The 27,004-nt window shown below is 38.2% G+C and overlaps 1 protein-coding gene across 1 annotated transcript in view; it reads right to left on the reverse strand.

The window, feature by feature from the left end:
- Nucleotides 1-2,310: 2,310 nt before the first annotated feature.
- LOC142497610 (myotubularin-related protein 12-like) overlaps nt 2,311-27,004 on the reverse strand; it is a 58,964-nt gene continuing 34,270 nt past the window's right edge. Inside the window, exons 6-16 of the mRNA XM_075606081.1 lie at nt 24,546-24,639; nt 24,169-24,298; nt 19,008-19,083; nt 18,530-18,636; nt 17,850-17,974; nt 17,026-17,104; nt 15,859-15,929; nt 12,934-13,103; nt 9,512-9,682; nt 7,779-7,940; nt 2,311-5,940 (exon numbers count right to left, since the gene is read on the reverse strand). Coding sequence (XP_075462196.1) covers nt 5,365-5,940; nt 7,779-7,940; nt 9,512-9,682; nt 12,934-13,103; nt 15,859-15,929; nt 17,026-17,104; nt 17,850-17,974; nt 18,530-18,636; nt 19,008-19,083; nt 24,169-24,298; nt 24,546-24,639 — 1,761 coding nt within the window. The 3' untranslated portion in view covers nt 2,311-5,364. The remainder of the gene's footprint in view (nt 5,941-7,778; nt 7,941-9,511; nt 9,683-12,933; nt 13,104-15,858; nt 15,930-17,025; nt 17,105-17,849; nt 17,975-18,529; nt 18,637-19,007; nt 19,084-24,168; nt 24,299-24,545; nt 24,640-27,004) is intronic.

Here is a 27,004-nt window from a genome sequence, read left to right on the forward strand (position 1 = left end):
GCAACAGTGCCAATCAGGGCACATAAGAGATTTCCCAATTGGCGCTATTGCAGTTCAATTAATAAACATCCACCTTAAAGTTGGTTCTATTACAAAATAATTATACTTGCCAGATTTTATTTTGACATCAATACTTGCTATGTTTCTAAACCCATTAAAATGCACCTTTAAGTAAAGTTGTTGAATTAATGGTGTTGCAGCGATACAAGTAATGCCACTAAATCAACTTACAAGAACATTAATTAAATCTTGCCTACAGACGGAAGAAAACTACACCTTAAATAAAATTTACAGCATTTCAATCTGCAGTGCAGAAAGAAAACAATGTCATTTGTCATTATTTTTGTTTAATGAAGGTGTTTGTTTCTCAAAATTTACAATACATTGGGGAAAAAAGCAGCATGCTTTATTTAGCAAAATACAGTTCCTATTCACAAAGTTTCCTCGTTACTTTCCAATGTCCCATCAGAAGCATTTAAATAAAAATTAGTTATACATAATAAATGCAGATTGGCCAAATACATACAGTATATACATACATACATATATGCCATAGAAAACCCCTTGTGACACCTGTATTGATTACATTTGGAATAAAGCAAAACGTGAAGTAGTAACATTTTTAAGGGTATAAAAACACAAGACAAGACAGTCTTTTTCAACACTGGTACTAAATAGTTTGCCTCTAATACAGACCTTGCCCAAAATGATCACATCTGTAACATTAGCATGTCTTTCTCTGCAAGTATTTTTCAAGTAGATGGCAGCACAAATGTGACATTTCTATTGAAGATGGGTTGTGTAATAGGATATAAAAAACATGTTTTGTTTTTTTATACATAAAGTAAAAAAAACCTTGCTCTGGTAAACTCTTCAAAAAGTTGTCCATATTTCTTTCAAAGGTAAAGGGAACAAAGGGCGTTCTTCATTACACTGCGGTGGTGCTGACCCTGCACTACCAGACACGCATATTGGCTTCCATGTGGTATTTCGGTGCGATCGTGCCCTCATTGGCATCATCACAGTTCAAGGACGAATCCCCAAAGTGTGAATCATTGATGGATGCCAGAAAATCTCAGTATGCCCTTATGTATCTTTAATAAGAACATGCTCAGGTATCTCACAGACTGCACCCAAGGATGTACCTCACTGTGGTTAAGAATAATCAACCTGTTTGTTTTAACTTATGGAATGTGAAGGTGTTGGTGCTGTTCTATTGTGTACAATTGTGCTACATCGCAGATTAATTTATCATAAGGCGATCCGCAGAGGGGACAGTCTTTAGAAGTGCAGGGTGAGTATGTAAATCAGATATGGCACAAAGCAATTTAAAATGTTACTTTTACAATGTTTTAGTACAGTATACAGTATTTCAATCTTACATGGCTGAACAGCATCATCATAAAATGAGTGACAAAAACAGTATCTAAGCTTTTATGCTTGTCACACCATCATATTTATGTAAATACACCGGGGACCATGTATAAAGGGATGCAATTACTCGTTGCTGTAAAAATGATTATTTGAAGGGCATTGCAAAAATGCGTCTCCAAATGTCAATGTATCAAAGTAATTCTCTCACCACTTTTGCCCTGCGTGTCACCTTGTGTTTTGGTATAGTGGTTAGAGGAGGAATCACCAGACGCACATGCCACATATAACGTGAATAAAACCCTGTGTGCGTTGCTCCCACCCACCTATTTTGTATCTGTCAAAATCCTCTGCCTGACTCGGGATAATATTCTCTGACTAAAGATCTGTGTCAAATGTCAGACACTTGTTTAACTAGTTTCTTATATTTGGAGCAGACAAATCTATATGTCGGTGCTGTACGTCTCGTTGCTTTCTTTTCAGTACCTTTATACATAGTCCCTGCCCACCAAGGATATTTTAAGACTGATGCTTTATGCTGGGACAGCTGTACCCAACGCTGGGTTGCCGTGTGTGTCGACTATTCAACATGGAGAAAGGTTTTAAAAATAAATAAAATAATAATCTTATTCATTGTATATATGTATCTCTTCCACGTGAAGAGAGAACAGAGAGTTTACCCTTGAAACCTTAAACCTCTAGGATTAGCGGCTCAAATCACGGGCCGCTTTTTATGGTGCACGGTTTTGTGGAAAATGTGAAAAACTTTCTAACTGCAAATAAACATTCTGTATACGTGCTTTTCAGTAGATTAATACACAATGTTATTGGGATTTAACCATAGCTGCCAGTTTCAGTTATATATTTGCCATAAGCCCATTACTTCATAGGCATTTTGTAAGTCCACGGATATAGTAGGAGCGTGTGGCGTTGTGTGAGACAGCCCCAGAGGTGATCTGTGGCTTACAGGATAGGGAGATACGTCGAAGAGGCGTGCCTGTGATGTCATGCGAGTGGCTCGCCCTCATTGGCTGAGCCGCACACGTGACTCGGCTGTCGTGCAACAAAATCAAATTATTTTGTCTGCCCGGGAATCGCACGTGGTCGCGCTTTATTGCGTTTGCGGTCACGTGCTCTATGGCCTGCCTTTGGTTCACGCCGCGTGCTCGCAGGGAGTATGCAGGCTAGTGCTGGCTTGTGAGCGCGCGATCACAACTATTTTTTTGTGTGCTAGGGGATGAAGTATACATTTAGGATTATATTCACCACGTGGTGTTACTCCATAAGTGTAATTCTAACAGATTTCATATATATATATATATATATATATTTATATATATATATTTATATATTATATATATTTATATATTAATTAAAAACATTGATAAACTGAACGTCATTTGTTTTTCATAGGCGGCAGGAAGTGGCGATGTAAAGCGTGCTACTTCTGTAGCATCCCAAAGAAACCATACGACAGAAGGGAACATTTGGACGCGCCAGTTTCACCTCAACCAAATGGCCGCCGCTGCTTCGCCGCAGACTTAGCCTCTGCCACAGCCGATTCGCCACTGGAACTTCAGCTGCTTCGAAGGGAAGTTTTATTATTGGTATAGGTAGGGGGTTAATTTAAGGGTTTTAGCGGGTAGGCGGTTAACTTTAGGTGTTAGGGTAGGGGGTTTTCGGGTAAGGGGTTTTTATTTATCGTAGCAGCCGGCGGTAGCTTCTGGCAGGGGAGAGTTGCGACAAAGCACTGGCGGCCATTTGGTCGCGGCGAAACGGCTGCGACCAAATGTGCTTGACTGCCATACGGAGCAGATGTGGCATCTACCGAATGTTTGACAGCCGCATATGAAAGAACAAGCGCTGCGTTTGTAACTCTTTTTACAGAAACGTACATCATCGAGCCACGCGTTTCAGTTTGTGCTGATAGATGTGATGCATTTGTTAGAGCTAACAAAATTACACCTGCATCACGAAAAACATTTAAAACTGTAAAACAAGACCAAGCCACAGTTTAAAGCAACGAAGTAGGAATGGTTATTGGCGTCTTCAGCTGCGTCAGAATTCCTTTATAACACACCGTTGCAGACGTGTGGCACTTTTGTGGGTGCCTGCCCAGAACGGTATGAGTAAGCGAGATTACAAAAAATGTAGACAAACTGCAACGATAAAAAGAAGTCACCACAAATGGCAAAAATGTAAAACAACTTATAGTTTTAAAGTATGACCATTTCCCACCATTTTATATTATTCGGAAAGCTCCAGTAGAATAGACTTTCAGGACTGGACGGTAAATGACTGATTCTGTTCATGTAAGTTAACCTAGTTATATGGACAATAAATAAATTCCTGCCATGGCATCTTCATTTGGTACTATAAACCACATTAATAAAAAAAATAACAAATTAATTACGCAAACCCAGGTTTTGGCATATTGCTAAATCTGTTTTCATTCTAGTAAATTAACAACAACGGTCATCATACGTTGATACAGGAATGGTTTTACGCCTAGCAAATAACTCCGACATGAAAATGATATGAGATGCTGTGTGCGAGCCTGATGGGCCCATCTGCACATCTGAGAGCATGGTTTGGCTTTAGATGCCAAGCAACAAGAATTCTGCAAATTTCACGTAGATAAAAAAAAAATATATATCAAAGACAAAGGGATTACAAGAAGCAAATCATTCAGTTTTCTCCAGAATTAACAGAGCACTGGAATTGTATACTCCACGTATTGCAGACAATATGAAACCTTTAACAAAGTGCAAAATATGTAACTGCATCGTTATTTTGTCTTCTAATCTGAGTGGCAGTGAGCTCATTTAAATACAAAGAAATGTACTGTAGGCTCCTTATGCAGAGAAGGGCCCATGGATTGTCTGTTCCCTGGGAACGTACATGATTTGAACTAGCAGGGGATTCATTTAATAGCTATGGGGGGAACCCCCCCCCAAAAAATCTAAATTTTCAAACTATGATCATATGAAAATTGTGATTCCTCTTCATACAAACTAGAAGGATACAAGAAAGTTTAACTCCGCCTGCACTGCTCTGTACTAGAGAAGCCTCTGCATAAGGCCACGTCCATAGAAGGACAAGCCGCGCTGAGCCGTGCGACGCTCCGCACTGAGCCCCGGCATCCTCAATGAGGATGTCTTTAGAGGGGGCTCACGCGAGCGTCCGCAGGCGTGCTGAGGAGTTGGATTTTTCAGCCGAGCGCCAAGCTGTTTTTCAGCGCGCTGTCGGCTAAAAACATCCAATCAGCGCGAAGCAGCGTCAACGTCACGGCGCCGTGACATTGACGTCAGTGCGTCGCGGGCGATTGGCCCAGCGACGTTACTGCCCCGCCTCCCCCCCGCCTCCCAATCGCGCCCGCTGGCTCGCCTGCATGTGCATGAAATCACACAGTGTCAGCGCTGTTCCGCACTGCTCCCCCCCTCTCTAGATGCAGCCTAAGTCAGAAAGAATCTTTAAAAAAAAAAAAACCCCAGACACAGCCAGTAGATCTGACCAATACCTGAGAATTGATTCACAAAGGGGTGTTAATGCTCATCTCTCTGCATCGCTCATTTAATGGACCAGTCACTAACACAACGTTGGCTATACACAGATCTGCCTCAGTGCTATTACTCAGGAATGGGATTGAAAGATAAATCCTGTGCCAATGTCTTTATCCCTTTCTACAAGTCTACAAGACAGACTTGTAGATTACACTATATCCACTGAAGTCTTCAGGACTGAAAAAATATACCCAGTGTCCTTGCATTGTAAACTGAATGTTGGTTATCTTTTTATTTATTTATTTTTAATAGATTGACAAACACCATTAATAAAGCCCTCTGGAATATGGTTGTTTCATAATGAAACCAAAAATTCAAAGAAGAAAAATAATAATCATAATTTAGCCACCACAGTGGATGCAGCTACCTGCAAAATCAGCAATTTTACAGAACATGGAAATAAAATTAAAAAATACACATTTTATATACATCACAGATTGCCCAAGTCTATGTCCTCATCTTCCCTATTCACAAGGTCATCCTCTGCTTCCCAACTTCGCCATGTGCTGGTGGCTATGACTGGCCTAAAAGAGATCCCATGTAGCATTGCAAATGGATATAGTGATGACCGCCGAACTGACTTTTTGCGCCTGGCATCGACTTCGCTTTCCTTGGTGGAAAGACGATGTAATGTGGGATTTTGCTCGATTTTATTTTTCAAGCTCTGCAATTCATCCATTATTTCCAAAACCCTTTGCATGGTGGCAACATTTCCTCCTCCGAGAACCTGCGCTTCTGGAATCCAACGCAGGTGGCGCTGAGCCCAGATTCGAATTTCGGGCCCCTCAATGTGAGGCAGAATCAAACCATGGAGGTCTACTGGTTTCCTGTGCCAGCTTTCATAGAACTCCCGGAAGTTGTTTGGCACTTCGTCCGAGGCACTGATTAACTTGCTTATTCTTTTGCCGAGCAGATTTTTTATAAACGGTCCTGTCTCGTCTTTGAAGAATCCTCTTTTATTTGAAGTTTTTGATTGGGCGAGTGGCAGGGAAAGCTGTCTCTGATGCTGAAAATGACAATAAAGTAACATTTCAGCTGTAACACATGACTATTTTATGCATAATTTCTATTTACTTAGCAGAGGAAGTAGGTGCACTCACAAAAAGTGGATAAACTGCCACCGGTGCATGGACAAGCCCACTTGCGTGGAGCTGAAGAGAACCGCCGCTCCAGTGGGCTTTTGCAAACAAAATAATGGTTTTATTATTATATTATATTTAATGAGGGACAACATTTCGGTCTCTGCGTAGACTTTATCAAGACGCAGAGACCAAAACATCAATGCTCTTGAAATAAAGCTACTATTTTGTTTGCAAAATCCCACTTGAGTGCCGGTTTTCATCAGTTTTCTTAATTTATTTACTTATTATATTAATTAGGTCTACTCCTGACAATGCATTGTACGAGAAATGTTAACCACTGCACAAACACACAGAAGCTCCTGCTCAGAAGAACTTGCAAATCTAATTGGCTCAAAAAAAAAAAAAAAAAACTAATCTGTAGTATTTTTAAAGAAAATTGTTTAGTTATTAGAACAAGTATTTTATGCTGCTGCAGTATACCAATCTTTGCAAAACAGAAGATTTGTCAGCTTTACTAAACTCCCATGCACCACAAACATTAAAAAAAAAAAAAAAGAACACATTAAAAATCATTTCAGTTACCCGTCACTCAAGGGGTGAATTACTTTTACATTTCTCAAAGCCAATTTTAATATTCCTTATGAGTCATAACAAATGACGTTAAGGTCCGGAGAAAGGGTTTGTTTGAACAGAAAACGCTTTGCATGTTCTCCTACTGATCTTATGCTTTTTCCCCCCAAGTGTAGTATAGAAGCTCTTTTATTCCTAGAAGCAGTGCAGCATTACACCGGAAGACTTTTGCACAACCCATCCATCCCAACTGAAGGGGAGGGGGGGGGGGAGGTTTGCAAGTGAGAAAAGAGCAGCTTCAATTTGAAGGTAGGTTTCATCTGTTTTCTGTCCAATTCAACTGGAAAAGTAGAATGTATTGGTTGTTTAACCCTCACCCAAAATTTATGGTGGTTTAAGTATTCACTTAATGTAATAATCCTTACTGTTGGGGAAGGAAATATAATATGGTTTTGATGGTTTTTTTCCCTCTCTTTCAATCAACGTTTCGGTCCTCAAGAAAGGTCCTGGAGAGGACCGAAACATTGATTAGATCACCACCATCACTTTACTTCCAGAAAGGCCCGCGAGAGTGGTTGTCTTCTGTTCGCTGTTATATAGAATTATTCCTCTGTGAACCGAGGCAAAAGGATAATGTTAGCGTGCCATCCTTATACATACATGTCACAATAGCTGACCACTCCGAATAGTAAGACAGTTGACCAGGTGGAAAGCTGTAGCTGTATAATCCAAAACAAGTCTAAGTACCATGTACTCCCAATGCTTCATGTTTATTGTAATCCAGTCAACATTGATCGATCTACAATAAACTAATGCATTGGTGAATGCATTGTACGTGTGCTTGTTGTGTACAGCTATCACATTGTGGGATCCATCTGTCAGACAACTGTAGTGATGCAAATCATTTTAAACTCAGAGGTTGCACTGCCGAGATGTATGTATGTATGTATGTATGTATGTATGTATGTATGTATGTGTGTGTGTGTGTGTGTGTGTGTGTGTGTGTGTATATATATATATATATATATATATATATATATATATATATATATATATATATATATATATATATATATTTATATATATTTATATATATTTACATTTACACACTGGGAATTTAAAATGGCTGCTTCCATAAACAGATATGGGAGGGACTCACACTTGTAATTAATGGAAAAAAAATAAGACTTGCCTTTGGTCGTATAGCTTTCCGCAGACTTGTGTCCTGTTTGGGCTTTTCCACATACAGAGGGTTGTTGAACAACGACAGCGCTTTTGATTCAAACTGCACGGACCAATCCCAGACAGCGTAAAAACTCAAAGGCTCACTTTGTTTACCCAGCCCGTCTTCTGCCTGCCAAAACAGGGGGAACCTCGATGATTCGGAGTTAAAGGAAACAGATCTTTGCTTATAAAAACTTTGCATGAATCATAAAATTGTCCTTATTAGCTACATAATGGACTTCTTGTCTGCTGTAACGTAGCTATGGAAAATGGACTCCTTTATCTCCGACGTCTTTATAAATGGTATTTTCCAGACTAGATTCAGCAAATTACTTATAAACACAATCCATTAAACAGAGCATAATAGCTAAATAAAATAAAACAGAGCATCCATGCTTTACAAAAAAAAGACACTACAAAAATAAAATGGCCATAATCCAGGATAAAATTCTACCATAAAGGTGAACATCTTACACAACACATATATTTTGTGGCATATTGCAAGAGAAAGGAGCATATATACTCCACAAGACACCTTATGGCCCCCATACATAGCACGGGCTATAAAGGCCACATTCAAAAAGCAATAATATCCATATTACAATATAGTTTAAGTGCCCATTTACTTGAAGCCGTGCTGTAAAGTATCTAATGGCGTATAATGCTTGGTGTTTATATGGCCTTATATGGCCGAGTGTCGGATTATGGAAAATGTAAACCATTACAGCTCACGCCACTGCGTCAGAATATAACAATCCAGTAATAAAGAATTGTGAATATAGTGACATGAAATATTAGTTATCAGATCCCTCCACCACTTAGGAAAGATTTGAATATCTGTGCTGAAATAATGGTTTCCTTTCCTCATTCTCACAGGATCAAAATCTGCCGCATGATCTACAGTAGGAACAAAACCTGGACAGAAGAAAGTCACAATACTTGTGTCACGTCTGCTCCACTGTATTTTCACAAACTTTTTTTTATTATGTGCTCTTTTTTGGATTATAAAGTGCGAAGAGAAAATTCAAGGAAATGTAAAAAGAAACACACTTTTTTTTAATCCTAGTTAATTCACTGACTGTCCCACTTTTGCATGAATATAACTTTAACACCAGAACATTTAGACAAATGTTTATATTATGATACAGATTTATTCTACAAGAATGTTTCACTTTTAAACCCTGAAGATAAAGTCTGAGATTCATTTATATATATTTTTTGGCTTTTACAGTCCCTAGCGTTATTTTAATGCTCAAGACAACACATTCCTGAGGCTTAGTATCTCAGGATTGGAAAATGGTATGTAGGCAGATTTTTGCACTTACTATAATGGTACCAACTGATTAAAGATGCTATCTTTAGGTTGAGCAGCATAGCCTCCCAGTACAGTATATTTTACAGAGGTGCACATGATTATTAGGGACAGCCCCCTAAACGCATGAACTTGAAATGCATCCGAATGGTTGACATGTCGTCTTTACTCCATGAAAATATTAAATACTATCTTAACATCCCTAGTCTCGAACATAGATCAAGTAGTTAAGAGCAGGCATGACTACGATACTTCTAAATTACAAATAGGCACCTTCCAAATCCTGATGTTTAGTAGATAAGCAAAATGTGTACATACGACATTTATGAAGCTCTTAAGGTTTTACCAACATATTCAATAACTTACAGTAGCACTAAGAGGAATCTTACCCAGCTGTGTGCATCTTTTTGGGATGGTGAATTGAAGAAGAATGTACTAAAGATGGGTATGTAGATGCTATCTGACAAGACTGTGAGATATGTCTCAGTGAACTCAAAAGCAACAGGATACTGCTGTACAAGCTGCCACACACAGTCTAAAAAGAGTAGAAAAACAGGTGCCTAAAATGCAGGGGGAAAAGAAAAAATAGTAGGTTTACATTGTATCGCATGAATAAGAGAAAAATTCCAGTGCCCCAAACTCTTCCCAACGTGGCTGTGCTCAAAATCAACAATTTAATTTCCATATGCAAACCGGAAGTAGACATAAAATAAAAAACACAAACAAGGAATGTAATCCTGAGTGAACACCTCAAATTAAACTTATATCAGCAATCACACCCACTTTACCTATTATTATTTGTAATATAGGAACTCGAACCAGGGTTTTCCTCAAGAGCCGAATCTTCCTAAGTATACCAAGATACTTACCAGCCAGTTTAGTGGGCCGGTGTTCAGTCGAGGGACATATTTCATCTGCAGTCACCCAATGGGAAGCCGCACTGCTTCCTACTCGTGTGCAGGACCCGGTGGCCCTTTATAGTTCCCGGGTCAGAGCCAACACACTGGCAACTAAAAACTGCTATCCAGACCAGAGGGGTCCCTGGAGGTGCTGAGCACTATTTTTGTGCTCCGGAGGACCCAAAGGTTCAATTATTTTTATTTGAAAGAGCAAGGAGAGTAGGGGAATTGCCTATGGAAGTTACTGTAATTTTCAACATATAATCCATGGGTTGTGTGTTGTTAAAAGTGAGAAAATAGGGAGCTGTTGGTTATCTGCAAAATTAAAATTCCCAACAAAGTTTTTTACCTCCTCTCATAAGGGTGAGTGGACAGCTGCATTTTATGGCTTTTCATGGTTAAAGCACTTACATGTAAAGAAATTAAGTGCATATCTTATCAAAATAAAAAAGGAGTATTAAGGAAAACCTACATGTTAATTATTATTTTCAGTTCATGCCATTTGACATCTTCCTACTACTTCTGAGAGAACACATCCGAATGTCAAGTTCATTACGTTTTTTTACACATGATTTTTAAAATATATGTCATTTTATATATTTTTTCCCTATATTCCCCCCCCCCCCCCCCAATTTCAGCCACGATTATACGACAATTATTTTTTTCTTCATCTTTTTTGCTTGTTCCATAGTCCTGCGGATTATATGATGGAAATAACGGTACTTAAAATAGGATTTTATATCAATATTGTTTCCATGTTAGTAAAAAAAATGGTGGAGAAAGTCAAATCCTGACAGGGATGGTCATCAGATTACTCAACATTTCCAATTTATTGTAGTTTAATCAAGATAACCCGATTTATTTTTCCATCCTGGTCACATTTTATTCTGTAGCATTAAAACAACTGAGAAAATCATGGACATTAATGACTAATCAGGGCTATCCACCTTGTACAATCAAAATGAATATCTGCATATTTGCATCTATGTATAAGTATTTTAGGATATCTTTTTTTTAATTTTATTTTTTTACATGAGTTTGCAATCTTTAATGTTATCCCCTCCAGGTAAGTACATACTAATCTGTATTTAAGATGCAGCCATATGGCGATGTGTGTGTGTGTGTGTGTGTGTGTGTGTGTGTGTGTGTGTGTGTGTGTGTGTGTGTGTGTGTGATCTCAGCATACATGTTATTAGCACAAAAATTGTGACGAATCTGAATCAATACATTCAAAAACAACATTAATTGGAAGAGAACAGTGTATAGACGAGAAAAAAAAATGGGACTGTTCAGAATAATTCTCTCTCTCTGCGTCCCTCCATGCTCGAGTACAGCAGTGAGGGTGTGCTAAAGCATTCCTCTCTGTTTAGAGTGGTCACTACTTTCGAAAAAATCTATGTAAAAAAAAAAATCCTTAAAAAATATGGAAGATTAAAAATCTTCTATTTACACTGAAACTTGATGCAGGGCCTGTTGATCTTTCAGTCTGTAAAAAAAAATCCCCTCTTTGAAAAACTACACTTCCTTTTGCATAATGATTTAGGATAATGTATCCGGACGTTCCTCCTTCTCCTACCGTGCACCCCAAAACTGGAACAACCTACCAGAGACTCTCACATCCACCACCAGTTTAAGTTCTTTCAAATCTAAGGCTGTCTCACATTTTAATCTGGTCTGTAACTGTTTCATACGCACATAACATATATTTTCTTTAACTGTGCACGCAATGTCTTGTATATAATGTATACCCTGTTCATTTATGTAACTGTATTTGTAACCATGTATTATTTGTTTTACTCTGTGCCCAGGACATACTTGAAAATGAGAGGTAACTCTCAATGTATTACTTCCTGGTAAAATATTTTATAAATAAATATAGCCAGGTCCGCATTGTGCAGCACAATACTTCATGTTTTCTTGGCTTTATCAACCCTTATAAAATGCACGTTATGTCGGGAGGGCTCGCATGCCAAGGGGCCTTCTGAAGTACAGCATATGTTATTCTAAGAAAGGGTTACTCTGCCGTAAAGGGTCTATTAACATGGCAGTTTTCTAACTAACATCTATTGTTATTTAGCGGCTTCTCTGAAAAGACAAAAGAGAAGTCATGCTATGTCCAGCTATACAAGTGTCTGCAATGCACAACTTTGTAAACACTTACAGCAGATCTAAATTGGTTAGTTCATACTGTATACCGTTCTGCATATGTTTTAACAGTCTCACTGTCAAGAGGAACATTGATGTTTCTCTGCCAACATTCCTGGACCCATGGCTAACATTGCATGGGAATTGCTTGCCATGCGCAAGAAACATCGACCGATTGGCTGAGACTGTTATTGAAGTGTTAGTATGGTATGTTAGAGAAAATGTAATTACCATAGCTTTCAGTTTATTGGGTCAAAAGCATGCTGTAAAAAAGGCTGGTGTGATATGTGCACAGCAAATAGTGTGATGCTTTATTATTTGAATAAATCATCACAGCTTATATTGCCGCAGTTTGAATTTTTGCAATTGCTGGGTATATTGGCATGCCCCTTCCAAGACTTTCTGCAGGAAGATCCCTGTACTTGCCAGTCAATTGAAAACAGCCTATTACCATGTTCTTCTACCATGGAAACTTAAGGGCCGGTAATAATGGGTTACATTGCAGCCCTTTTCTAAAACCTTATTTAGATAAGGTGACATCTACATTAATCTTCAAATAAATCAAACCATTACCTCAACGAGGGCGCTTTTCATTACTTTGGTATGTTGTACTCAACACCTAATGATTCTAACAACAAAAATGCAGACGTGCTGTCCCCAGTTGGGAGGGGATGAGATCTTAAATGTCATGTACTGGAATGAAGGATAATGATGGATAATGTTTGTCAAGACCAAGAGGGTGCAAGCAGCAGTGTCACACAATGTACCTCACACTCATTTTTCCGCAGATGGTTGCACCTGTCTAGAAAACAGTGTCCTCCTATTACCCACTCCTTCTGAATAAGGCTCTGGAAGCCATGTTTGGTGCGGCAATGTGGATCCATCATAATCTGAACAAGACTGGAGATCACACAACAGAGGTCTGAAGCATTGTCTTCTGTGAGAAAACAAAAAAGGTTATTAGCTAAAGGGGACGTGAACAAACAAAATATAAGGTTAGTGTGTTCTTTAAAAGAGCTTTGCTAGACATATTAACGATTTGTAGTACTGAAGATTTACAATGTGGAAATTAAGGCCCATACAGTGTTTACTGCCATTAGACACCTCCCAGCGCTGGAAGACTTCTTACAAACTCACTGACTTTAATAAATGCATTGTGTCTTTCAGCAGCAGCAGAAGACTGCCAAGTACATATGGCCCCAAAGCTCACATACAACATCCACTGGAATTACAATGTATGCCATGCAACACTTCCTTGTTAGAAAGTGAACCCACCATTTAATTGTTTTTTTGTTTTTTACTAAACACATACAATATCTACTATGCAACAACGCACTGGCCTTTAATTCACTTAAAAAGAAAATAGTTTGACTGCCGCACTAGGGATACACAATACTGATAGAGGATAAAACTCAGAGCTACATTTATTTTCACGTTTTGGTCAGCAGGAGTTAAAATACCAATGAAATTATTTTCTACATGCGACACTAAATTAGTGATATACTTGTTAAAATGTCAATGTGGGAAGGTGTATGTAGGACAAACTGGAAGCAATAAAACAAATTAATTTAATACAAATGCAGCATTAGAAATTAAAAAAAAAAAAGGAGATACCAGTGTGAAGACATTTTTATTTACATAAACGCATCACAATTAAAATGACAGGTGATGGAGCAAATTGACACGTATCAGAGGAGGAAATTAAACAATACCTCCTACAAAGAGAAATGTTTTGGATTGATACATTAGATACAGGTAGCACAAAAGAAGATTCAAATTTCAAATGCTTCTTAGGTTAAGTGAATTTAGGATTTATTCCTTGTATTGTAGATATAACATAAATGTACTTCGATACATTTTCAATTTCTACACTGTTATATACATTTGATAATATAATGGATAATACTATTGGACATTTTTTATAGTAAATAGAATGCTCACTGATGTATCCAAGGATATAATTATATTCAGATAATTGAAAGAATTCAAATATTTTTCTTTTGAAATAAAATTGTATTACATTAATTGATTAGAAACTATTTTTTCTATATCCTATATTTTTTGTAGTTGTTTCTAACAAAATTTGAAAACTTGTATGAAAGGTATTTTTTTTTTTTTTACAATAAGTCACATTGTTGTTAATTATGTGTCTTTTTTCTAATTGTATGTAAATTTCTATAAACATTAACATTGCACTTACAATTATATGAAGAAACAGCAGCTGCATATAGTACAGGTTGCAACTAGTAACCGGTGATAATAAGAATTGTTCCAATGTTGTATGTAAATGAGATGTAGCCAAATGAGGCACGTAACTGTGGGTGTGGCTTATGTTTATAAGGTCTCTTGGTGACTATCTGTATACACCTGATGAAGGGTGGAGAGTCACCCTGAAACGTTGTGTATTCTGTGGACCAAAAGGTGAAAATAAATGTAGCTCTGAGTGTTATCCTCTATCTAAGTGTTGTGGATCCCTAATGCGGTCAAACGGTTCCTTTTGCTGTATTTACAGAGATTACTTTAGGACGCTCTAGACCAGAGGTGCTCAACTCCAGTTATCAGGACACACACCAACCCCCTCTCTCTTTCTCTCCCCCCCACCACCCAACAGCCAGGTGGCTGAATCAGTCCCAGCTTCAGCACTGTCAAAGACTGAGCCCTGTGATTGAGCAACCTGTGCTGAAGCTGGGATATCCTGAAAACCTGACCTGTTGCGGGTCTTGAGGACTGGAGTTGCCCAAACCTGGTTAGACTTCCAGCAAGGGGGGGTGAAAAAAAACGCAACTGTATCTTTAAGCTAAACCCTGAACACCGACATCCTGTAAGTGAGCAAGGTCATAAATCAAACATTGTGAGACATTTATTCCTTTAATTCACTGCAAAGCAACCTCTCAATAACACTGTGCTAATGGGAAATATCAGATGTATTTATACTATGCTTTGCTCAATCATAACATTTAAATAGCAATAACTCCCCTCTATCGGACAAAAGTAGCAGATACATTTTTTATTTCCAAAAAACAAAGTGTATACCTCTGGAGTATACAAAAGGAAAGGTTATGGCCATTGATCATACAAGGGTTTAATTAAAAAAACAACAAAAATGTTTACTTTAAATATAGGATCCTGGAGTGCACCTCCAACATGCCAAACTATATTTCAATTCTGAAAATGCTATATCATTCAAAAGCAGATATACAGATATCAGGACGAGTACACAATTGTACATCTACTGATGCTGGAATTGCAAATGACTCTGTACATTAATTAGCTACAAAAAGTACAGCATGGGTGGCCAACTCCAGTCCTCAGGGGCCAACAACAGGTCAGGTTTTCAGGATATCCCAGCTTCAGCACAGTGGTACAGTCTTCGACTGAGCCACCTGTTCTGATACAGGACTGGAAATGGCCACTCCTGATGTATACTGTGGAATAATGCAGAACCCACTGGTGCTTTGGCATTTACAGCACGCTCTCTGTTTAACTCTCCATTAGTCTATGAAGACTAAATACAGTGGCAATATGAAGCCGAGAGGTTGTCAGAGTACCCGAAGGCAAACATATTTGATCTTGGGCTTAAATTGTAGGGTTTACAAATACTCATCAAAAGTAACCTGTTGTGACTAATGAATCTAAATAATTACAGTAAAGATGTTGTGAACAATAAAGGCACAAATATAACTGTCTCTTACCTTTAAGAACAACATTTATTTTTTGCATCTCCAAATATTCAATGATTTCAACGGCTTTCTTAAGGAAATGCCTTTAAAAAGAAAAATTAAAGAATTATGTGGAGCTCTCCAATTGTAGAATGAAAACCTCAAACCGCAGCAGTAAATAAATACATACATGAGAATCTGCAACAAAGTACAAGAGCAATCACTTGTGATTCATTTTTAAGATCTAGATTAGTTTTTTGGGGGGGGTTCAAGTCTGGCAAATCACAATGACAACTTCAAAATTGCGTAATACCAGTGCGCTGGTAAATACTGGGACCCATCTCTCCTGTGCAACCCATTAGTTCCCAGTGTAAGAAGCTCAAACATCGCTTATGCAATAATATATATATTACACATACCATTTGTGGCCCTATAACACTTATACATTCCCCTCGCCCGCCTCTCCCAACATCCATCCAAAACCCTGCTGCCAGACTCCTCTACCTCACTCACTGCTCCACTATGCAAATCACTACACTGGCTTCCCATATCTTCTAGGAGGACATTTTAAACCCTAGTTCTGACTTACAAAGCTCTCAACAACGCTGCACGCCCTTACATACAAGCCCTTAACCCAAATAAATCCCTAAATGCCCTGTCTGTACTGCCTCTCCTACGGCCTCCTCACTCACGCCTGCCTGCAAGACTTCTCCCGTGCTGCCCCCTCTCTCTGGAATTCCCTACCATGCACCACCCAGCGTTCAGACATTTAAAAACTCTGAAAAAACACCTTTTTAAAGGAAGCTTATCTGGTACACTCAACATCCCCCCCCTCCCCCAACCCTATTGGTACCAGCTGTGCAGCTGCACCAAACTCCATGCTAACTAACACCCCCTAACCTTAATAGATCCAGCTGTGCGGCTAGACCATACTCCATCCCACAATGAGCAGCCACTTCAACATAGCCCCTTATCCCCTCTAGATTGTAAACTCTCATGAGCAAGCCCCTCATCACCTTCTGTATCTGTTTGCATTTGTTTGTCCTTATTTGTATGTCATTCTGTTTATGCAAATGATGTCAGTGTACTCCCCCTCCCTCCCCCCAACGTGCTGTGAAATATGTTGGCGCTTTGCAAAGACCCAAAAATAAAATACTACACAACCGTGCTCACTTTGAACTTTTTGGCTCTTTAACAAACCTTATTATTTCTAGCCAATTGCAGGTGTCCAACAAGGAGAACCATTTCACATCGGTATCCCAAAAGTCAGTAGCGTTGTCTGTAAAAGAAACAGCGTCGCGTTAGAAATGCACAGTCACTGCGTTGTAGCTGGCAGCAGGATGGCATCAGTGTTTACCCATTACAAATTGAATGCCGTTAACCCGGGGCCACTACTTTCCCTTGAAATATATACACTGATATTCCCAAGTGGTCTAGCAAAAAGAATCATTGCAAAAAGGTTTTTAAAGAATTAAAAAATATAAAAGCCAACTGACTGTGTCCAGCCCTGGTTTCACTTTTGCTGGTCTTTCGGCTACTTTAGGACAATAGTAAAATATATGTAAACCTACCTGATCTCTGTGGCAAAAAAACAGTGACATGGATTATACTTTATGTTAACTGTGCTTTGTATGTGGCAGTAAAAATGGCAGTAATAGACACCTGCAAGTATTTTGTGCAACGCTAATTAAGGAAAAAATAAATAAAGTATGTTTAAACATGTGCTGGGTGTGACTTCCTTTACAGGTGCAATCCACTTAGTTAGAAAAGAAAATAACATAAAAAGAACTTCATGTAATGGTCTTTTCTCAGGAAGCAGGGGGACCTCAAAGCTGAAATTAATGCAGTTCAACTCCAGAGGACCCACCCCCCTCCCCCCACACTAATTCTCACCTGAGGGCAAAAAACCTAGGCGAAACCTCACCTTTAAAGAATGCTCAGCGCTCTCACTGTGGGTCTTACAGTCTTCAGTAAAATTAGTAAGCATTTCATCACAGGCAAGTTTGTTTGGTGCTCATTCTTACCAATTAGAAATAGCTGCTTAAATCGACTATAGGCTGCCTGAATTTCTGAGAGGGATGGGAGGCTGGTCGACAAATCTTCACTCCGGACTTCTTCATATGGAGGTATGTGAAGGGTCTTCTCTACACTGAATGGAACAAGGTGATCATATTATTTTTGTTGTACTACTTCTTAACCTCGGCTGGCATAGTGATATCTAATGCCTTTCAGTTGCTATATCAGTATAGGAAATATCAGGATTAGCACAAAATAAATTAAAAGAAAATTATATATACTATATATATATATATATATATATATATATATATATATATATATATATATATATATATATATATATATATATATATATATATATATATATATACACATATATACATATATATATATATATATACACAGTAATCCCCACGTTTGACTTCTGAATTAGTATTATAAAATACATCTAAATTTAATTGAAAAAGAAGCTAATTTTGCATGTTTTTGTGTTGCCAATCGCACTTATACGAAACAAGCAACCATCTTTATTTGTCATATGCACAACCTGCACAAAGCAAATGAGTCTTGCCTGTGACTACTTAAACTGTGCATCATGACCACAGACAAAACATGCGATGTAATCCTACATACACACACACAATCTTAAACAAACTATAGACAAATCCGATTAAATATTACAAACCGATCTAAAAATGTTCTCTGTGCCTGTAGAACAGCATCGTCCACTTCTTTAGGAAGGGAAGCCATTTTTAAAAGGGCAGAGCCGTTATGACAAGACCAACACCAAATCTAAAAACAGAAGGGGGGGGGGGGAAAGAAATTAGGAAAGTCGCGGTATCCGAATTACAAACAAAAAGGAACTTATTTTATGACAGCTGAATCCCGGTACTAAAAGGTCTTAAGTTTTGTTTTGCAATTTGAAGATTATGATGCAATTGGTACAGTAAATGAGTAAAGCCTAACTCTGATGCTTGCACTTGCCGCGTTGTTGCAGTAAACTGCCCTTATTTCATCTTAATAGGAGGTTCTCTCCATGAAAGGACACGTCCGATATTATACAAGTATACATAGGCCTAAGAAATAGCTGCCGTCTGTATAAATGTTTTCAACTGGCAATACTGTACTTTTCTTGCCATTATAAAAATCATACAAGTACTTACTGGAATTCCTTTTCCTTGGAATGCAAATATATCATCGTCAGATAGAGATAGCGGGACAACAAAGTATTGTGGTAACCTAATGAAATAAGAATAGTCTTTATGGCATGCAAACATACCGTATACTACAGCTCTTCAACTAATTCTCCAAAGGGACCAGATCAGAAAACATTTAGGTGCAGAAAAGCCAGGAGCTTACGGCAATATCATTTGAGATACATTTGAAGACTTAAATGACTAATTCAGCATTTTACCTGTGTGTGTGTGTACACACACACACGAAAACCTTTATTATTAAACCTCAGCTGTGAAAGTGATGGTGGAAATTAAGTCACAATATAAAAATAGGAAAGTGATACAATAAATAAATATTGAAAATGTGTGACAAACTAATTCAATAAATATAAATAGTTCAGAAATGTACTAGTATAAACTAAAAATGTGAAAAGAATCTTGGAAAAAGTGACTGCTCCTTAAAGAATGAACCACATTTTGCATAAATACATAAAAACAAAAATAGGAGCACACGTTCCAGGAATATGTGAATAGTAATATTTACTAAACACTTCTATATAAAACACACAGGTTAAAAACCATAACACAATAATATTGTAAAAAGAAATAATCAGATTGGCCAACACCCTGTTGAAGCCAGATAAGAAATGCTGTCATGTGCCTATGACACTACTGTATTCATGTCTGTATGTGTTGCTGCCAATAAAAAAAAAGATTGATACAAAAAAAATAAAAAGAAATAATCAGCAGTCAAATATCAATCGAATCAATGATGAGAAACCAGACCTGCTGGTGTAATAGTCAAAGAATGAGTGGCTGGCTAGCCTGTAATGGAGTGATGCTGTTGTCCACCTGGTGACGAAACGCGTTGGGACATGCTCTACTGGGACATTTCGTGAATCCATGCGATTGTTGTGCGATTTCTCCACTCCCACCTTCAAAAATTACTTTGCAACAGGAGACAAGCACAAGAAAGAGCCAAATAGTATAATATGGTTTGTGTATTTGATCAAAAAGTATCACAGGTTAAGTATCGCACGCACTTGGTACATAATATGAAACAGCATTTGAATAAAATATTCAGTATGATCTCACTCATCCGATGGTGCATTTTTTTTGCCCGTCTGGTCTGCAATCTGGAGGGAAGCACGCAGTGCTGCCAACACACCTTCTGCTGGTAAATTCCCAGTGTGCTTTGCGTTGGACTACGGAAAGCCAAAATGGTGCAAAAAAAGAACTCCGGTCCTACAGGAAATAGCCCTACACGTTTTCGTGGATCAACCACTTTTAGATTGGGATTCAACCACAACATTCCTGAAGTAAGAAATTTGTTAGCGGACGCTCAGAATAAAAAATATATTACCATCTTCCAAAAATTCATAAAAGCACTGAAAAAAAAAAACCCCAGGATGCCCGATCATATCTGGCATGAACTCCCTCACCGCCAACACCACGTTGATACCTTTTTGCAGAAATATGTGGTAAATCTGAGATCCCACATTAGGGACTCTACTGCAGTATTACAATTACTAGATACAGTTGAATGGAAAAATGCTTATTGCTGGGCCACTGCGACGTGCAGTCCCCTTATACATCTATAAAACAAATCAGGGATTAGAGGCAGTGGAATACATTTTTGGAGATTGAGCCATCTCTCCCCAAAGCCCATTGCAAGTTTATAATGAATAGCACGGGATTTAGTTTCTCTCATAGCTACTTTAAATTCATAGATACCGATTTACTTCAAATCTGTGGTACGACAATGGGTACAAGATTTGCTCTCAGCTACGCCAATTTATTTATGGGTAGCTGGGAGCAACAATTTGTATGGAACAACCACCCATTTGCCACACAGGTTATAACATGGAGGCACTTTATAGAAGATACATTGATTATTTGGCAGGGAGACCTATTAGCTTAAATGGATTTATGGATACTTAATTGTAACAATTTGAATATTAGTCTAACAAATAAATGGGATGCCAAAATAGAATTTTTAGATCAAAATTGAGTGTGACCTGTATAATAATCACTAAAACAATTTTAAAACATGTAGATTGCAATAGCTAGTTATTAGCTTATAGTAATCACCATAAAGGACGGAAGAAAAATATCCCTTAATGCTAGTTCCAAAGACTTAGAAAGAACTGCAGTAATCAGAAAAACTGAAAGACAAGCATCATCTTTCAAAGATCGTTTTCTGGAGAGAGGATATGAACGAGAAAATGTAGATAAAGATAGAGAAAGAAAGAAACCTCAAGGAGAAATACTTATCAATATAACCACGAAAGGGAATAAACCCAATAAATTCAGATTTCAGTATACCATTTATTGCCAAATGTAATTGAGCGGCAGGTTTGATGAAGGGGATAGTTGAAAAACATTGGCAGATATTACTGTGCAATCCTCTTCTCAAACCAGTCCTACCTACTAGACCTAAAACGGTATATAGGAAAGAAAATTCCTTAAAGAATAAACTAGCCTCTAGAGAAATTAGAAGTGAACATGTGGACAGAAAAATGGCTAGAAAAGATGCCCCGTTGGATACTATGCACCCTAAGGGTCTAAATGAAGACACAGATCTTGTACCAGTTATACAAGATTAATATTATATTTGAATTCGAGAAAAATTTTCTATATATCAGCTCATTCAAATGAGGTATATACGTGTTCATATCCCCAAGGGCTTGTTAGACTGCCGACAACCTATAGGCAATCCCCATCTTATGCCAAATATTTACATCCATATAAAAGGATTGTCACATACGGCACACCTGTAAGCACGTGCCCTGCATAAGGGACAAGGGTTAATGCACAGCTCTCTAGCTGGCCTACTTTTCACCTTCGCAAAGGTCCCCAAAATGGACAATATCTCCCCTAACCCCGTCCCCATATACCAGTTGTGTCGAACAGCACACTTGTGAGCACGTGACGAAGATATGCAACCAGGGTTAATACACACAGCTACTGTAGCCAACTCACCTTTCTCCTCCGCAAGGCACTTTCAATGAGTTAATATTAAACCCCTTACACAATTCCAATCATATCAATACACTATCACCACCCGAGAAATATGTAAAGGTGCATGGAATTTATTTGTGAATGTAATGTCATTTTGAATGGAGAATAGAATGCAGTGGTTAATGGAGAATGGAATGGGTAAAGCAATGGTATGGTAATGTATGCATGCACGCTTTGTAGAGTAGTTACATGTTCGGACACATTTTGCTAAAACAGGTGTGTGTTAAGTGCATAGTTTTTTTTCTTTAATAAACAGGGACCGGAGACCCTGGCAGATATAGATATATAGGGCTTCACTGCCATTTGGACTGTTCATTCGAATAAGCATTTTTAGACACCCCTATTGAGCGCATGCTTATTTTTTTTAATTACATTTTGTGATTTATGTTATTAAAGTATGGCCATTTTTTCATGCTATTGTTCTCCCATGCACTTCTATCACAATAGATCGATACACTGTCATTATTAGAATTATTAGTACTGCATGTATCATTACTCTGACATTGTTAGATTTTGTACCATCTGTTTTAGTATTGATTGTTAAGTATTAGGACTGGATCCATCTAAATGCACCCGTTTTGTTTTTAATAAGGTAAACATTTCTTTTGATTAGTAATGTCCTGGCAGCTTGCCTATTTAAGGATGAAGAAGCAATAACATTAGATATGGCACCTGAGGAAGTGCTTGATCCAAGAAACATGTAGGGCTATTTCCTGTAGGACTGGAGTCCTTTTTTGCACCTCTGGTTTTCCGTAGTGCAATGCCAAGCACTATGGGAACTTACCAGCAGACGGAGGAGTGTAGGACTCGGACCTTCCTTCAGCATTTCAGAGCAAACAGACGAAAAGAATACGCCATTGGATGAGTGAGATCATACAGAATATTTTATTCAAATGCGGTTTTACATGTTGTACCATGAGTGTGATATACTTACCCTGTGATACTTTTTGATCAAATACACGAATATTATTATACTATTTGGCTCTTTTTAGATCTGCTGAAGCGGCCAATCAGGCATTGAAGTCTATGTGGATTTTTAGAAAAAAAATGGTTCACACTGTAGATCTAGAACAAGGCCTTCAGTCCCATTTGCAAGTATATATATATATATATATATATATTTTTTTTTTTTTAATTATTATTATTATTATTATTATTATTAGAAGAAGCTAGCCTCTTCAAATCATCCACACGTAACAATTCCTTTTCTGTTTTCATAAAAACACTACAAACATACTCAAAAGGGTACTTTCATACCTCTCAAAATGGTAGCAAGATAATTTTTCACTAGCAAACTGTATTTTTCTCAGCCGTCTCTGTGGCTTGTAAGAACTAAAAAAACATTTGATAATCCTTCCTTGTATTCTGTACATGTAATTTCAATAACATCCTTTCATTATCCATTTATCTCCCTTATATCTTACAATTTATGTCCCTTAACTCTTTAAAAAGCACAATGTAGAACACTGAAACCATTTAGCAACATAAGTGCAATATGTGCTCTATAACTACTGTCAGAGTAAAAAGGCATCAGGTTTCTTTACAAAAACATGAAAGATCGAATTAATGATACATAGTACAAACTCTTGTAGTAGAACATGAACTAGTGGGAAGGGTAGGACAAGCTCAATGGACCGTAACTTGCTGTAATACACTTAGAAAGGTTTCCATTTTTTAATTCAATTAGAAAATTATAATTTTTAGCAGTGTCCCTCGATAATCTCCTAAACTGCTCTAGAGCATCATAACAAAAAATTTATGCCACCCAAGTAGCAAAAGTTTAAATCCAAGACTCATACCAGTGCCTCTCAAACTGTGGTCCTTGGACCAGCGGTGGCGCATACGATGGCTGGTGGTGGAACCCAATAACCTCTGTAATTCACTCGATAGCTCTCTCTTGCAATATATGGCCCTTTCTAACACTGTAAAAAGAACAGTGTGGAATGTTCATGCGAGACAAGCTGCTAATAATCCATTATGTTTCTAATGATCTAATTAATACTATTGATGAATTAAGGATGCAGGATGACCTTCCACATGGTTGTTAACATGGAAGTCATCTGCGAGAGCGAAAAGGAAACATTCTTGACTTGTACGGTTTTACAGTTACTTACAGTAGCCCACTTACCGTTCTGATTCTTTGTAGCCTTCATTGACAGATGATATTCTGAAATTTAGGTTTCCTTTGGTCCGATTCAATTCCATACACCAGTCTTTAATTGTATCAAACATTAAAGTTTGCTCCTTTGTGCAGGTTGCTTAAACAAAAACAATTAATATGGTAAAGCAAAAGCAACTAAAGTAGAAATACTGTATAATATTATCAGCCAAGTCCTTTTAAAATATAGAACTGCACAAAGCAGACTTGGAAAAGATTTACCGCTCTCCTTAAAATGCAGGTTCTTTATATTTTTCCAATCGTGAAAATTAAGGGCTGCAAAGTTTGCTGCAAGCCTTCTAAAAACCCATCACCACTGACCATTTCCAGGTACCCCAAAACCTCACCTATATAGTGTGGAGCAGCGGGTGTATATGAAAATAGAAACAGGCGTTTCAACAGCTTAGGACTCTGAATGTGATGAATTATACCACTGACGATCTGAGGAAAAATAGAACAGTTAAATATTAGTTGTAAAACAAATTAAATCTTTCTTTGCAAACTCTACATGCCAAACAAAGTTTAAAAACAACAAGGCTGCAAGATTTCAGTTAGTCACACTTGCCAGTCACAGTTTCACACCGTCTTAAAGCATTCAGCAGCAGAGAAGATGGCAAAACATTTCTAAGGCTTTGGCCCCGCTGTCTGCGCTGCACGCGCGCCTGCCGGGCTGGTGGCGCGTGCAGCCGAATTCCCCGGTCTGCAGTGAGCTGCAGGGGGAGACAGGGGGGTGTGACGGGGGAGCGGCCATGATATCACCCGGCAGGTTCACCCTCATTGGCTGAACCGCCGGGGGCATGGCCTAGCGCTCCGTCACCAGTGTTAATCTCAATTTTCGGGTCTGCAAGAAACCCCTTGCAGCGGGCCCGGCCCCATTGAGTGGCGGCTCTTGTCCCCGCTGCAGCAGCCAGTGGGGACCAAGCCTAAGTGTGTTTGCTTAATCCCGGAGTGCTCATCAACTAATCTTAGGCCCATACAAAGTTCATAGCAAGCTTTCAAAAAACAAAAACATGTTTAATGCAGATAACTTTGATACAAACAGCAGCTCCGCACAGATACTGAAACCTCAGGCAAAATGAGACTTTGAATAAATAGCATTAAAAAAAAAAAATATTTTGAGGAAAATGTATTGTAGTGGGGAAAAAATAAATAAATAATATATATTGAGAGAAAAAAACGCCAATATATAAATCAGCCACTGGGACAATACAAATCCCTAGTGTACTACATGAGTGCTTAAACAAAAATAATAACTAAAACTACACATTTTAATGAGAAAGCGGACCACAAAAGGCTGACTGCATTAAAAGCAGCAAAACTATGCTTTTTTCAATTAGGCAGAACGTTTAACCTGTGTTTCCTCGGGTGAAGTACTATGAAACCTTTTGGCGATGCCAAATCCACTTCATCAACTTCTCTAAACAAGGCCCTTAGTTGGACGATTTAGAGCTTGCTGGGGCTATGGGGACCATTTCACCCCAAGAAAAATACTACTTTTTCCTTCCTTTTGAATTTCCCCAGTACTACATTGGTTTTTTTTTTGTCTAGGATAATACAGGGGACTCTTAAACCTGCCTGCCATTCTGACTTCCTAAACATTGCTTTATACTGTAACTGCTCACTGATGGCAGTAATTGGCCTCTAGCAAAATTGATGCTAAAAAGCTTCAATATTAAAGCTGGAAAAAAAAACCCTCAAAACATGGAGGACTATAATAATAAAGTATTACATTCACTTTAAAGCAGCAGTCCAAGCTGCCATTCCCCCTCCCCCCTCCATATGTACATCAATACAATCCACACAATGATAAATAATTGGCCAAGTTGCCAATCGATGGGCGAAGATTTGGCTCGGGGGTTCACTAAATGGCTGCAGGAGTATTGACTCAGTATCTGATTTGTAAAACAAATTTGTAAACAAAAAAGGCTGGTTACATTATAAAATATGGGTTCTATGCTGCACACCAGAATTTATTAGTAACAAAATACATACGGTTACCGGTGCTCCTGGTTCCTCAGATCCATAATACATAGCAAAAGAAGATGACTCGGGGCACTATGCATTTTAAACTAATTTATTAGGTCAGAATATTGACTTTTGGCCGCCACAGTGACCTTTTTCAAGTTTGACAGATATGATATATCGGTCAAACTGACCTAATAAATTAGTTAAAAATCTGTAGTGCCCCGAGTCAACTTCCTTTGCTTGGTTACATAATACATTTTTAAATGTAATTCAGAGGGTTTTTTTATGCTACAGGTAATTTCTCATAGTACAGAACTGAGATATAGATATATTATATAATATTTTTATATGCTATACAGTGGGTTTTTTTTAGTCACCGTTTCACCCACCATAACTTAAATAATGCGTGGTGAAGACCTACTCATGTCTCAAGTTGCAAAGCCAGTACAACTAACCACACACTGACGAGACCCACAATGTCGAAACAGTCCGTCCGCGAGTGGATTTATCGGCTTTACATCTCATCCCAGGCCATGTTTAAAAGCTGTGTTTAAAGCAGCATGCATTGGCTTAAGGGTTAACCATGTAATGGCGTCTTGAGACAAAAGGTGGCACTGTGTGCTCATTTGCATGTCATTTCCCAGAATCCCTTGCTGCAGTGGAAGCACTATATATTGGATGATAATGGTGAAAAGCAGGGTTGCAGACCTGTCTAAAACATGTGAATGTGCTCACAAGTAATAGAGATAGAGGCAGCTTTAATGTAGGATATTGCTTGGTCTGCAGCTTTAATCCAACTCATTCAACATACTTCACATATATAATTAAGCAAGGCTGCTAA

This window comes from Ascaphus truei, chromosome 1 (genome assembly GCF_040206685.1).
Source record: "Ascaphus truei isolate aAscTru1 chromosome 1, aAscTru1.hap1, whole genome shotgun sequence".
In the NCBI taxonomy this organism is placed as follows: Eukaryota; Metazoa; Chordata; class Amphibia; order Anura; family Ascaphidae; genus Ascaphus; species Ascaphus truei.